We start from the raw sequence: 15,741 nt of genomic DNA, 5'->3' as shown, positions 1-15,741 counted from the left end.
TGTGCGGTGTCGGTTGAGATGGGGGGGGGGGGATATATCAGTGACGTGCTGTGCCTTCTGTGCTTGGTGAGGCATTCCTCAGCCTGCCGAAGCTCTGCCCATCCCGCCGAAGCTCCGCCCCTGTCCAGCCGAAGCTCCACTTCCATCCTGCGGAAGCTCCATCCGCTTCTCGGTAACCAAGCTGTGTGGGGAGGAGGAAGGGAGGAGACAGGGAGGAGCCTCCCTGTCCCTCACTTGCTCGTCACTGGTGAGTCACTGCTGAGGCATGGAGATTGATGGGCTCAGTGGGTTTTTTTTTCTGTTTTTTGATTTATCATTGGTCCAAGCCATCCACAGAGCTCACGCCTCTAACACAGAGTAGAGGCTGTGACAGCTCTTGCCTTACTAGGTTAGGTTACACAAGCAGTGGGGAAGCCCGCTGCTGTGTAACCTAACTACCTGTCAAAAGCCGGATGCAGCACTGCCTGTAATTAACAGGCAGCGCTCCGTCCATGACAAGTTGCCCAGCGGGGAGGATTTTCCTGATGTGTAACCTGTAACAAGCCTCACTGAATGGAGAAAAAGATGTCAGCTTTAGACTTGAAGCTGACACATTTGTGTGCACCAAATGCCTTCACAAAATTGGATATTACCTTATAAAAGTAGCCATTACACTATCACTGTGCTGCACATAGGCTCTACAAAGGGCAGACCTGTTCCGGAGAGACCCAGAAGGCCCCTCCCACTGCAGGCTGCCTGCAGAAAACTACAGGAAAGGGCGGAGATGAGACCAGTCACCCTGCACAAGGAGAGAAAGCAGAGTTGTGGGAGGGACCTAGCAGACCCCACCTACTATAGGCTGCCTTCAAAAAAACTGCATGAGGGAGCTGAGACCAGACCAGTCACCCTGCACAAGGAGAGAGAGCAGAGCTGTGGGAGGTGCCGAGTAGACACCACCCACTGCAGGCCGCCGGCAGAAAACGGAGGTGGATGGGTGGAGACAAGACCAGTCTCCCGACACAAGAAGAAAGAGCAGCAGAGACTGGTCTTTATAACAGGAAGCCCCTACACACATGCAGAGTTATATGCCCTATTGCTGCACAAATGTATAGATAAGCATATGGAAGAATATGTCATTGATTTAATGCACTCATTGGCTGTCTGTGTGGAAGCCGCTGATCTCTCCTCTGATTTATCAGGGGAGACCCACAAAGCCGGTCCCGAGCTCACATGGGAGACAGTGGAGCCCGGGAAGCCGACAACGGCACCGGCGTGGCTGGGGGGGTCGGTTGGGGACGACACAGCCCCACACCGTACAAGCGATCCAGCGCCTGTATAGACACCAGATTGCTTGTATTTAAAAAGCAATTGCCGGCTGTTTAAAACGATACCAGGAACACGGCTGCCATGTCCTTGGTGGTACATTTACGTGAACCCGCTGGATGTGGTTAAGCATTAAATAAGGAGGAGCTCCTCTGAATTCTGGATTTCTGGTATTCCACATACACACCACCTGTTGATGCATATAAAATGGGCCACATGCTACAGGACTGTTGAACTTTTTGTCCTATGGGGCGTAGTGCTTCCGATTTTATGTAAAAAACATTATTTATGCTATTCATGACTGTGTCTGCTGCAACTGGATGAATTGTCGGGTTCAAGAATGCTTGTTTTACCACCGCGACACATCTTTCCGCCCGAAACGCTGTGTATGGTGAGCCTGGTAATCCACTAACAAGGTTATGCGAATGCTTCACTTTATTGTCATTCAAAGTGGTCTGTTATTACCGTTCACGTTATCTGAGAGCTCCATCAAGAAAAATCTAATTGTGCCAGTCAGATTATCAGTTTTTCCATTGTCTGGTGATACCTCCCTCTGGGACAATAATCTAATTTTATTACAAGGGCAAACAATGGTTGTTTTTTTTAAGGTCTTCTGGTAATTTCATTCTCTGTGTGAAGAGGAACACAGTTATTTGTTCTTGGGTGTGGATATAAATCTGAAGCCGGTGGGCGGACATTAAAGCCAATCAGACATGCACAGATTGTGCTGTCCTTGAAAAATGACATTTTAATTTTTTTTTCCCGGCGTACTTGTGGTTTTGGCTGCAAAAAAAATAAAAATAAGAAAAATTACGAAATCCCTATCACATAACCCTCCCCTACCAGAACTCTAGCAGGAAACAATTAGAACCTATTGCAGAACTGTGCTCTGAAGCTCCACACTCTGTTTAATAGTCCACATCCATCTTTATTCAATAAGGGGTTTATACCCCTCATTGAATACCCCTCATTTCGGGGGCTTATACACGTTATGCCTTCATCAGGACTTACTAAGGAAGAACACGTATCAGGACTGTGATGGCTTGGAATTGGATACCGTTGTGTGTGGGAATACATTGAGCTCTTCAGCAACTGATTTTGCAGGTTAGAACCTATGTCAGCCTATGTTGGCTTTGAATTGCTGTCTGTGTCCCAGCTGGTAAGTTTCCCCCTCCCTAATTGTCCTGGTGACCATTGTCATTAGGAATGAAAGTAAATTTTCACTTAAACAGGTACAGAGGGAAAGTCTTCCAATAGGAACACCCAATCTGGTGACAACTGTCTAAGAGAGGATTCCCATCGTTTTGGAGAGATCTCCCCTCACTTACTGTTGTGCTTTAAGAGAGGAAGTGGAGAAAAATCTCCCCAATGGGACACAGACTGCATGAGGGGTTTTAAATTGACCCCGTAGTGTTCTCTGTCTATATAGCTTGTATGTGACTTGAATTACAATCATGTCCATTGGTCAGGTTAGGTTTGTAGTGTTCTATATCTGTATAGCATGTGTAAGAATTGAATTACAACCATGTCTTGTGGCCAAGTAAAGTGAGGCTTGTAGTGTTCTATGTCTATATAGCTTGTATGAGAATTGAATTATGATCATGTCTATAGGTCAGGTGAGGTTAGGGCTTTAGTGTTTTAATGTCTGTATAGCTTGTATGAGAACTGAATTACCATTACTGAATTGTCTAGTGGTTAGGTTATATTTGGCCTGCAATGACCTATGTTTTGTATATCATGTATGAGAATTGAATTACAATCATGTCTAGTGGTCAGGTTATGTTTGGCCTGCAATGACCTATGTTTTGTATATCATGTATGAGAACTGAATTACAATCATGTCTAGAGGTCAGGTTATATTTAGGCTGCAATGTCCTATGTTTTGTATATCATGTATGAGAATCAAATCACAATAATGCCTTGTGGTCAGGTTATGTTTGGCCTGCAGTGCAGTTTTAGGCCCCATTCACACTGAGCGACATGAAAATTGCGCGATTTTGAGCGATATTGCGCGACGAGCGATATTGAGCGACATGTCGCGCGACCTTTTCCTATTGGGCTGTATGCAATCAGGAGCAAAATTGAAAAACGGGTCATGTAGGAGCGACAAGCTACCAGCGACGAGCTACAAGCGATATTGAGCGATATTGAGCGACAAGATGTGAACAGCTCCATTGAAATGGATTGGAGAAGCTATATAGAGAGATATCGTGTGGAAATATGAGCGATATCGCTGCAAAAATCGCTCGATAAATCCCTCAGCGCGATTTGCAAATCACGCGTTTGTCGCGCGATTTGCATATTGCGCGATTTGTCGCGCAATATCGCGCAAATGCTTGCATTGCAAAGAATGGAATCGCGGCAAAATCCGCTCCAAAAAGGGTCCTGCTGTAGCGACGCACGATACGCGACAGCAGGACCCTTTGCCCCATTGCCTTGCATTGGAGAGCGATATCACAAGGTAAATTGCCGCGATATCGCGGGAATTACCGCGCGATAAATCGCTCAATGTGAACGGGGCCTTATAGAGCATGCCACTAGAGAAGTAAAGTCCTGTAAAAGCTACAAGTGGCTGGAGCTTACACAGACGTATGGTTTCACCATGAGACATTGCTGATTGCCCAACTGCTATTACATTTGTGGGCATAGGGCGGGGGTAGGCAAACTCTGTCCCTCCAGCTATGATGCAACTGCAAATCCTATCATGCATCCGCCTCTGGGAGTCATGCCCCTGGCTGCCAAAGTCTTGCAATGCCAAATGGGATTTATAGCTGCACCACAGCTGGAGGCCCAGAGTTTGAACACCAGAGTAAGCCACATGCTCCACCATACCCAGAAGTAACATGTATTTTATTTTGGCTCCTAGCACTTGATGGAGTAGCAGCAAGTATAGGTAAGTAAATGCTGATGTAGATGGGGGGATTAAAGCAAGCCTTTTGTTTTGTCCTGAATGGGTATAGCACATGTTTGATCCATAGCCTAGTTGATCCGTCAGTTTAGGTAAATATATTCCAGGTATAATAAAACAATAGGTGCTTAGCGTCTGACCCTTTTTTTTCATTTAAAACACAGCAACAGCTTGAGTAGAAAAGCCTGTCCCCTGCCAGCATGCTGCAGAGAAGGCTGCTTACTCTCTGTGTAAAAGCAGTGGTCTCATTGCAGAGATTTGACACCCCTTACTTAGATCTATAATTTGATCAGCAAATCTCATGCTTTGAGGAGCTCTGACTTCTGACTCAGCAGGGGGCATATTTAACACCTGCAAAAAGATCACTGCTTCCCCATAGAGCAGGGGTGGACAACTCCTACCTTCCAGCTGTTGTGGAACTACAAGTTCCATGAGGCATTGCAAGACTGACAGTTACAGGTAGGGATGCACTGATACCAATTTGTTGGTACGAGCATCAATATTTGTTTTGCGGTACTCGCTGATACCGATACTGGAAGTCCAATTAAGGAAGCCAGGCAGCGTGTAAAGACTTTCCACGCGGCTTTGTGATTAGCATGGAAACCGTCTCCATGCTCCCTCGTCACCAAGTGACAAGGAAGCGTGGAGCCGGCTTTCTGGCCAATCAGGAAGCTGGGAGCTGTATAATGACTCATTGCCCGGCTTCCTAATACCGGAAGCTCAGGTATCGGGCTAGGCATCGGAGCATTTGGGCAAGTACTCGCCCAAATACTCGGCATCGGCACCGATACCGATACTAGTATCAGTATTTTTGCATCCCTAGTTACAGGCATGACTTCCAGAGGCAGAAGCATGTTGAGATTTGTGGTTACAGCACAGCTGGAGGGTTGCATTTGCCCAATCTTGCCATGGAGAGTAAGGGTCCCACTCGGCAGCATGCTGGAAGGGGACAGGCTTTTCTGTGGCTGCTTTTTAAAGAAAACCAAAGATGGACTCGGGTCGTCGCCCAGCAAGAAAGGATACGACGCTGCAACTCCTGAACATCGCATCACGCTCTCCTCCTCAATCACCTGTCAAAGCAAGTACTCACCCATCCACAGGTGAGTTGAATACCACATACCCCCAACCTTGTTCCCACCACAGTCATTGCGCTAGGTTGTGGCGCTTCGGTCTCTACTTTTGTTGATTCAGCACACACGTCGGACACCCCGGTCCGGACATAACAGAAGCCGCACACCAGCACAAGACCCCCAAAAACTTTTCTTTTCCCTCCTACTTTAATAGTTTGTTTGAATCACAACAATTTTCCCCACAACCTGAACTCAAATAATCATTTTTTGGTCGTGTCTTCATATCTCCTTGCCCACCACCCCATTTCCCTCCTCACCTCCCCTCGAGGAGCGCTGTACACGGGACAATTCTATCAATTTTCTTAGAGAAAACCAACTGTGACACTTTGCGTACCTTTTTGTTTTGATGCACCTGGAACCTATTTGGCTTATTTCAACTGAAAGTTAATTTGGGCTGTAAGGTCTATGTCGGCACACTTGGGTACCAGCTATAAAATCCTATACAATGTATTCTAATGACTGCTTTACTTTACTTAGCTTTTGCTGACTTTAGCGCATTCCTAGATTTGGCATTCTCCTGTCATTGGCCATGCTGGCCTCTTAAAGAGCCTGGGCTATTCACACCAGTCCAGGTTTGCAGCAGCAAGATGTTAATTGTGCCTTGCCAGAATAGCGAGCAGTAACAAGCCAAGCCCCCAACCCCAACGCATAGAGTAGTGTGTCACTGTTCTCGCACCTGCATACTGCCAGTTTCTGAGAATCAGCAGACACCCCCACTCTAATTAAATACACTTAGCCATCATGTACCATCCTCTGTTTCTAAAAAAGTAATAGAATATATCGAGCAATTATCTTCTTTTTTTTGCTGCTGCTCCTCTCTGTATCTCTCTCTCTCGTCGATCAGCGAAACCTCATTACAAGTCTGTGTTGCTTCTGTCTATCTCTGGATAATTATTTTCTTCTCTTGGCTTGGTCTAATCGCCCTAGATTTGTTTCTTTTTCATGTGGCCCCCCCTGACTTGCCCATTTTACTGATCGTGCAACCCCTGCCCTCAATTTCTGGCATGCGAAGCTGCTTGAAGCAGTTAACTGTTCACATGTGATGGTGGCGAGCCTCTGTTCATATATTGCTTTTCAGTCTTTGAAAAAGAAGAGGGATCTATAGGTTTAATAGGGGGTTGCTTTCCCTCGGGGAGAAATCAGTGTCATCTTACGGAAAGGAGCAGAATAGCTTGTATTGTAGAATGATAGAAAATGAGGCAGGAGTTTTATCTTGCTGCAGGTCAATCGTTTGACTGGGTCAATTTAGCTATAGTTATACATCAACTGGGGATTATGGGTAAGAATGCAGAGGTGGCAGCCATGGTGGCTTAACAGCTTTGTCGCCAGCAGGAGAGACAGTTGTGATTGCTTCTTGAGGAGCTCCTTGTTGTCATGATGGGCCAGCATAATGTTGCTTTGCAGTGCTGGAGTCTTTGATTCAGATGCTACCTACAGCTCGCTGCAGCTCGCGGTATACTGAGACGCCGCAGCTGGAACGGATCCCGACAATTATGTCTGGATCCACCCAGCTGCGTGAGTGACAGCTGACTCTGCCTATCTAGAGGAGGCAGAGCCAGCTGTACCCGCCCCCTCCCCCGTCCGTTCCGCCAGTCACTTACCTCATAATTCTCCTTTAAAGGAAACCTGTACTGAGAAAAATCCAAGGGTTGTTACTGCAGTCCTCCTTCTGGAAATGCTAGTATTCTGGCTGTCTCTGACTTTAATACTTTTTGAGACATTGACATGGTTGAGCATGTGGTACTCAACCCCAATACTAACCCTCCTTAAAGTGATATTAAAGCTTCATTTTTTATTTTATTTTTTAGAAATATGAGGCCCATACCTCAAGAAATCATTTTAGTGTTTTTTATAATTAATGTTTAATTCCTTGTTTTCTATTGACTTCCCACAGCACTCTCCCCCCGCCCCCTGCATGGGTGCCTCCATCAGCTAGGCTGAGCTATGGGGGCACCCGTGTGTACTCATGCCCAGCCGTGTCCACAAGTGGCTGTGTGCGTCCACACATAGCACTGCAGAAGGCCGTGTCCCTCCTCTCCGCCCAACAGGTTAATGGCAGAAGGAGCCTACGGCTCCTCTGCCCTCAATCTCCTCCCCCGCAACCAGGAAGTTCAACAGAGGATCACTTTGGGGACTCGCGGCTTGACAAGTGACACTGACAGACTCAGAGATTGTATTAAGGTAAAATACGCTCAGCCTTTAGTAATCCTTTAAAACCTAACACTAATGTTAACCCTCCCTGCAACCCTAACACATTCCTTCAGACTAACCCTTCCTATAAACTCTCCATGTAACCCTAACAGTAACTCTCTTAAAAACCTTAACCAACCCTCCATATAACTGCAACACTTCCCAGCAACCATTACTCCCTGTGATAATAATATCCATTTAACCCTAACACGAGCCACTAATTAACCATCATTGTTACCCTAACATTAACCCTCTTTGTGACTCTAACACTGAAAGAGTGTAACACTAACTCTCCCTGCATCCCTAACACTAACCCTCCTCGTAAGCCTAACACTAATGCTAACGCTAACCTTCCATGCAACCATAACACAAGCCTTCGCACTAAGTCTACCTATATCCCTAACAGTAACTTTCATATAAGCCCTCCACCCAATCCTAACAGTAACTCTCCAAAAGAACCTAACAATAACCCTACGTATAACTCTGACATTAACCCTCCCTGCAACCCTTACCCTCCCTGTTATAATAATCTCCATTTATGCCTTACTCTGAGCCATTAACTAACCATTTAAAGAGAACTATGGGGTAAGTGTTTTTCCCCATAGATCTCTTAAGGGTCATGGGAGGACATAAACTAGCGTCCTCCCGTGACCCAAAGCTACGGCTCTCTGCAGGGACAGGATCGAGAAGTGAGCCAGTGACGGTATGTGTTCGCTCACCTCCAGATCTATTGAGATGACATGTGACAGTTTCATTGTCACACATCGGCTCGAACTATGAGGTTGAGTGTAATTCACTCACCTCATAGTTCACCTTTAAACATGTAAATTCCGTTTAGTTCCAGAATGGATATTCATACGGATGAATCTGAATTTTAATGCGTCCAAATGCGAACTAATCTGAATGTCCGTTTAATGAAATTCGGATCAATCAGAATTTCATTCAAAATTAAACTAAATTGGTCATGTGACTGTTCTCTGGCCAATCAGAATTTTTTGGCTGTTGGGGATTGCATTACAGGCAAGGTCATGTGACTTAGTTCCAAAATGAAAAGTCGTACAGTTCCGCAGCGAAACTTCGGATGGATCCGGAATTATTTTTGCGGGGTTACATGTCTACTAACCATCAATGTTACCCTAACACTAACCCTCTGCATAACCCCTAATACTAACCCTGCATATAACCCTAATGATGGTCCACATGCTAACCCACCATTATAACACTAGCCATCCATAAAACCTTACTAACCAATCATGTAACTCTAACACTGACCCTCACACTAACACTTCCTATAACACTAATCATTTTTAGTTAAACTTTAACCATTGTTTGTGTACTTTTCTCTGCTGTGCTGGGATCCTTTGATCCTTTCGCCGACCAACACTTTCTGGCCCAAAAGATTCCAGCACCAGTGTCCTAAAGACTCCTGCATAGAGGGTTAGGGAGGTCGCCATTGCTGAAGCTATGGTGCCTCAGTACTCTGGGAGCCTAGGTAGATGTGGATGGTATGTAAAATTACCAAAAATTAGGTGAATCTAAATTATCACAGAATATTAATGACCTTCTGCTGGTGTTGGATACCCTCTCCAATTCCTAAACGTATAGTATTTATGTACCTTTCTACTCTGTGATATCTACTGAAATTATTCCAATCATTAAACTCTCATGCTTGGAACTTTCTTTTCCTTCACTTTCCCTGTATACGGAAAGTGAAGGGGATATATCTAGTTAAAGGAGAAGTATGGGGTCAGGGCTTTTCTCTATAGTTCTCCTAAGGGTAACGGGAGGACACAAACTAGCGTCCTCCCGTCACCCAAAGCTCAGTATATCGCGAGCTACAGCACGCGGTATACTGAGACACCGCAGCCGGAACGGATCCCGACATCACTTTCGAGATCCACCCAGCTGCGTGATTGACAGCTGGCTCTGCCTATCTGGAGGCAGAGCCAGCTGTACCCGCCCCCTCCCCCGTCCGTTCCGTCAGTCAGCGCTGGAGGATGGGACAGGGGAGGGGGTAATCCCTGCAGGGAGCCGTGAGTGACAGTCACGGCTCTCTGCAGGGATAGATCGAGAAGTGAGCGAGCAACGGTATGTGTTCGCTCACTTCCCGATCTATTGAGCCGACCTGTGACAGTTTCATTATCACACATCGGCTTGAACTATGAGGCTGAGTGATCTTCACTCGCCTCATAGTTCTCCTTTAATTTTTTATAAAAAAATGCTTTTTGAAAAATAAACCAGTACATACCTTCAGTTGTCCGATTACCAAAGACTGTTAGAATTTTTTTGAATCTCACGATCAGAAAGTGTCAGCATTGAACTGATGACTCAGTAACCACAAACACAGTTTTGCAAAGGTCACCTGAAAGGGGCACGGCTCAGGGTCACCCTGTCCTATTTTTGTTTGGGGATTTGAAATCACATCCTGCACTGTGTCTCACGAGTCGGACAAATGAAGGTTGATGGTTTCTAAGGACAAAGGGATCTCTAACCCACGTGGGGGTATTTGGCCTTCATTACAATGCTTGCTCTTCACAAATCCTGTGAGTCACTTTGTGCCTTGTCTGCTTTCAACTTGGATGAATGTTACAGATAATCTCCAGGCAGATATACAAAAACACAATTCTATCCAGTTACGTATTCAGATAAAAGCCATAATGGTATTTTTACATAGAACCAGCATAGGCATCCAAATCTGTCTTGATATCTGCCTTCTGTAGCCCCCAACACAACGACACTCAGGCTGAGAAAATGAACAACATAAACATCTAATTATTGTTCTATTGCTTGGCTCAGTGCTGTCAGTCACACAGTGAATATGCTCACAGGAAGGTAGAGCACAGCGATTATGTTATCACTGTGCTGCTGCCTTTTCAATGTCTAATTACAGGCCTGGACTTGGCTGTAATGCTTAGCTGAAATCTCAACACCTACCCATGTATCAGTAGCCACTGCCTCAACTGCATTATGCTGATTGAAAGCAAAGCTCATGCACAGGGCCGGATTTCCCACAAGGCCAACCAAGGCCCGGCCTCGGGGCAGCAGGGAGTAGAGGGGCAGCAAGGTGTGAAATTCCTATCTCCCAATGCCCGGAACATGCAGTTCCGGGCGGGTAGTTGTTTGCTACATTTAGCCCTGGTGTGGGCAAGCAGAGCTAAATGTACATCCGGGAAGCTACCGCTTTTTTTGTACAAGTGATCTCGGCAATGTCTCCGAGATCACTTGTATGCAGCCTGCAGGTCTGCCATTCTCTATGGGGATGGGGGCAGCAGAGAGTAAATCCAGCCCTGCTCATGCACATGTAGGGTAGAGAATATTCCCATTACATCATTGAGGGTTTTTTTTGTTTCTCTTCCACAACAAGTGCATCTACTGTATGGCTGCCCTACGTCGGTTGCAAAATGATTGGTCACAATTATACTGTTCACTGTACTAGTTAGGAAATGTTCATTCAAATGTTGATTACTGACATGGGAGAGCCGTAAACACTGGCTAAGCATTCATACAGGTGTCTACTTAAAGGAGAATTGTGAGGCGAGTGAAAATCACTCACGTCTCCCTGCAGGGATTGCCCCAGCTGTCTGATCCTCCAGCGCTGACTGGCGGAACGGACGGGGGAGGGGGCGGGCACAGCTGGCTCTGCCTCTAGATAGGCAGAGCCAGCTGTCAATCCCGCAACTGGGTGGATCTCGACAGTAATTTAATGTAGCTCGCGGTGTACTGAGCTTAGGGTGACGAGGGGAAGCTAGTTTGTGTCCTCCCGTTACCCTTAGGAGAACTATGGGGAAAAGCCCTGACCCCATAGTTCTCCTTTAAGTGTTTCCAAACAAGTTAGAATTCTTTAAACTCCAGTTTCCAAATTGCATTGAAGACCTTACTCCTTAGGTGTTCATTTTGTCTAGTGGACTCAAATAAAGCAGATTTACCTGCCTGATCTTTGGTCCTGCTGCTTAATCCAGGCTGCCAGACAGTCTCATCTTCCCTGGGCTCCAGTGGTCTAAGGACCGATGACATCATCACATTTTATGCAGGTCCGCTGAGGAGGGGGAGAGAGAGGTGAGCAGTGACCACCAGGTGGACCAACACTCCCCGTTCATCAAGGCTTAGAATGAGAGATGATTTGATACAAAGATCTTCTTTAGGGCTGGAACTTTAATTGGCAGCAGCAGCATCCTCAATGGGTTCCTCTGGGGTATAAACAAAACTGTAACCGTGTAATGTGACAGACAGGCTATGTTTACAGCAGAGATCTCTATCTGTCATATTATATATTACCAACACAATAAGCATATCTACCTCTAGAGATCTCTATCAGCTCTGTTACCAGAGATTTCCAGGGCCACACATCATATTACCAATGCAATTTAGTTAATATAAATATAATAACATATAAAATCAGAATTCTAAAATGATGACATCACTTGGCACCATAAACACAATCATGTGCCCCATATGTGCCATACAGATTCATATGTACATCACAAAGATAATAAAATTAAATTGAATACAAAATGTAAAAAAGTGGCAACAATAAAAATAAATGAGGTTTTTGCAGAATACAAGATACAGTACAAGCGTAAATGAAATATGACCAAGAAAGCAGTTATCATCAACAGCCATATTAAGACCTTGGGGACTAAGGGTATCCAACTGATAAATCCAAAAGGTCTCATTCTTGTAGCTTCTGTTATATACAAACACATTTTATTTTTATTGTTGCCATTTTTTATACATTTTCAACATTTATATAGAGCATGATGAGCCAGTTAGTCCCGATGGTTCTGAATAAGGCGTAATGATGAAATACGTACAGTAGGCCATGACTAACTTGCATCATCATGTATGGTGGCGTTCTGATGAGAAGGGATTGCTGGCGCAGCATGCTGTGAGTATAGCCTCCATTTCCTGATGCTTTTTCAGATGTACGTAGTCCTGAAATGTGAATTTGGAATTTTAGTTTTTTCAATAACTGTACCGCTACGAGTTTTTGCTTTATTGAGTGATTTACATTTAATGAGGACTCAGGTTTACAAAGGAAAGTTACCCGTCTGTTAACATTTTAGAATACTCTGTCCCTTTGAATAGCTGTGAAATAGCTTGGAGTTCCCATCTTTTGATCAGTGTCATTCTCACAAGTATAGGGTCTCACAAGGTGTAGTGTGGACCAGTGACGCGCGGTACCTTTGGTTCCGGCTGAGGCTTCCCCAGCCTCGCCCCTAGCCCGATGAAGCCGCGTCCCCAACCCGATCCACAAGCTATTGTAAAGGAGGGAGGGAGGGAGGAGGAAGGACACAGGGAGGAGCCTCCCTGTCCCTCACTTGCTCATCACTGCTGAGGCATTGAGATTGGCGGCCTCAGTGGGGTTTTTTTTAATTTCTTTTATTTTATTTTATTGGGCAGCTTGGACCAATGGCACTTTGCCATTGGTCCAAGCCAACCACAGAGCTCACGCCTCTAACACAGAGTAGAGGCTGTGGCAGCTCTTGCCTCACTAGTTAGGTTACACAAGCAGTGGGGAAGCCCGCTGCTGTGTAACCTAACTACCTGTCAAACGCAGGATGCAGCGATGCCTGTAATTAACAGGAATCACTCCGTCCATGACAGGTTACACAGTGGGGAGACTTTCCCTGCTGTGTAACCTGTAACAAGCCGATCTGAATGGAGAAAAAGCTGTCAGGTTCAGATTTGAAGACAGCTTTTTCCTCCATAATACTAGGTGAGGCTCTGCCTCACCTGCCTCCCCTGTATGCCTGCCTGTCCCTGGTGTGGACTCAATTTTGCATATACATGAGAGACTTTTTTTATCACTTCACATGGTTGTTTTATAATTTTGGATACTTTTTATTTAATCACCTATGTACTGGAGCAATTTTTTGCACACACTTTTTAAAATCAGAATTTATAGAAAAAGTAAACCCCCAAACAAGTATATCATTTCTAAAGGCAGAGGCCCTGTAGAATAAAAAAAAATAATAGCTGCATTTTTTTATGTTGCACAATATTTGCACAAATGTTTATCAAATTGATATTTGTGGAAAAATGCAATAAAATAGTTTTTAGTGCACATAAAAACAATATAATACCCCATTTTGTTGGGGGAAAAAAAATAAAAAAAATGTAATCATGTTGAGTAAATAACTACCAAACATGTCAGGTGGACATCTGTCACATTATGTGGTTCAAGGTTTGTGTATAGAAAATGTAAATGTTTCATGTTTAGTAATGCTTTTAATGTTTTTCTGATTTTTTTTTTCAAATATTATGTTTATATATTAGAGTCGATAAATTACATGGTGTTGGAATATCACAATTTTATTAAATTTTTTTTTTACATAGAGTTTCTTTAGCGCTATGTTTTTAAAGTTAATATCAAGGCAAGAAAGGACTTGGTATCGCCGGATGAAAACATATGCGCCCCGTCTAAAATTACCAGTAAAAAAGGCTTTTTATGAACTGCTAAAAAGTAGTTTGGAGTGCTGCTGTCTGTAAGTCATAAATAAAAAAAACTGCCACAGCCAAAAAGGGAATTATGTGGTCCCTGAAAACCGCGGTGATTGCGTAACACCGTGTACAGCTTGAAGACATCCCCGAGCCTGTTAGGAAAAGGTTGCTGCCCTGCCTCCCTCACTTTTTACCAAATTCTTTCTTTCCATAATTGTTTTGCATTAGCAAAAGGCTTGCCATACATTTGGGTGACAATAGTTTGTCTCTCACACCTTCAAAAGTAAAGAACCAAAAGTGACCATTTAAAATGGTCCCCCATTGACCTGAGTTCAAATTTGAAATATCAGCTTGTAAAATATTTTTTTTAATTAAAAAAATTAAGTAAAATCAAATTTTGGCACATTTTCTCTTCCCTCACAGCTGCCGCAAGTTTAATATTATACTTGTCTTTAGTAGGGTTGCACAGATACCAAGTACAGTACTCGGTGCAAGTACGAGTACATGTACCGATACTTTTGAGCTCCAAGACTAGACTAGAGAAAAATGCAAAAATTAGGAGGCAGCTGTCATTTGTAAGGAGCACACGGAGCTCCTGGGATTTGTACATCTCTGTTTTAATGTATGATTTTGTTTTTATAAATATAAATAAAGGGATGCACAGATACCAGTTTTGCGAGTACGAGTACTGGTACTTGCCGAGTACTTACAAGTACGAGTACTGATACATTTTTGTTTATTGTCATGTGACAGTATTTCTAAAACAATATCGACTAATGATTTCAGGACAGTGGTGGGGTGCCAGAACCAGGTCCCAGCTGCAACCACTGCAACCCTGGTAGTTCTCATGAAAATGCCAAGTATCTGCACTGGTACTCGAAAAGTATCTGTGCATCCCTAGTCTTTAGTTATCTTTCATTTACTCCAGTGTTTTTCTACCAAATGCTTCTATTAGTACCCCCTTGAGTTCAGTGAAACGTGTGATTTAATTTATGTTGAATTACTTTTTTCTTCTTTTTTTTTACAGAAGGGCCGTTGAGCGAGTTTATCAGGAAAACCATCGGAAACTGGAAGATGACAGAAACTATGAAGTCAAAAAAGTATGTGCAGTTAGTAAGTACATTCGGACGAGGGGGCGGGAGGGAGCTGCGGCCGGTCTTTACATGTAAAATTTAATTACATGTGCAGCTACCCCGAAGGTAAGACCTAACGCTATCTTCAGGGATTTCTGTAATATAAGACCTACCCCGAACTAGGTCTTATTTTCGGGGTAGGTCTTATATTACAGAAATCCCCGAAGATATCGCTAGGTCTTATTTTCAGGGTAGGTCTTACTTTCGGGGAAACACGGTATGTTTAGTTATGATGATTTTGTTGTATTTATTTTTTAATCAGGTGAATATGTAATGCCGCACATACATATTTCATATTTACCATTTGCAGTCAGCAGCAGGTGGTGATACAGAGGCTACAGAGTAATGTGATTACAAGAATGATGCACTACTGAGTGAACTGCTAAACAGCAGAATATCTGATTAGACACCTCACTGAATAAGTCAAAGCAGGCACAGATACCCCTTCCTCTTCTGTTAGCAGAGCAGAGAACATCTGGGTTTTCAATTCTTAGAAACCGTCAACAAATACAAATCTAGTGCCGGGCTTACTTAGCTTAGAAAGCCTATCATTCTCTGAAAACACTTTATCACGGAAACACCCGGTATTAAGTGCTTCTCTGTAAAATAAAAATGTTAAATACATTATATATATATA

General features: G+C 44.0%; 1 protein-coding gene across 1 annotated transcript in view; it reads left to right on the top strand.

Moving 5' to 3' along the window:
• The window catches only part of LOC108787703, a 188,067-nt gene that overhangs the window by 120,741 nt on the left and 51,585 nt on the right, over positions 1-15,741 (top strand). Inside the window, exon 11 of the mRNA XM_018557315.1 lies at positions 14,999-15,071. Coding sequence (XP_018412817.1) covers positions 14,999-15,071 — 73 coding nt within the window. The remainder of the gene's footprint in view (positions 1-14,998; positions 15,072-15,741) is intronic.

Source organism: Nanorana parkeri, unplaced genomic scaffold, assembly GCF_000935625.1.
Source record: "Nanorana parkeri isolate BGI_ZX_2015 unplaced genomic scaffold, ASM93562v1 scaffold280, whole genome shotgun sequence".
Classification (NCBI taxonomy): domain Eukaryota; kingdom Metazoa; phylum Chordata; class Amphibia; order Anura; family Dicroglossidae; genus Nanorana; species Nanorana parkeri.
Note: the sequence above shows the minus strand (reverse complement) of the source record. Positions and strands in the feature narration are given on the sequence as shown.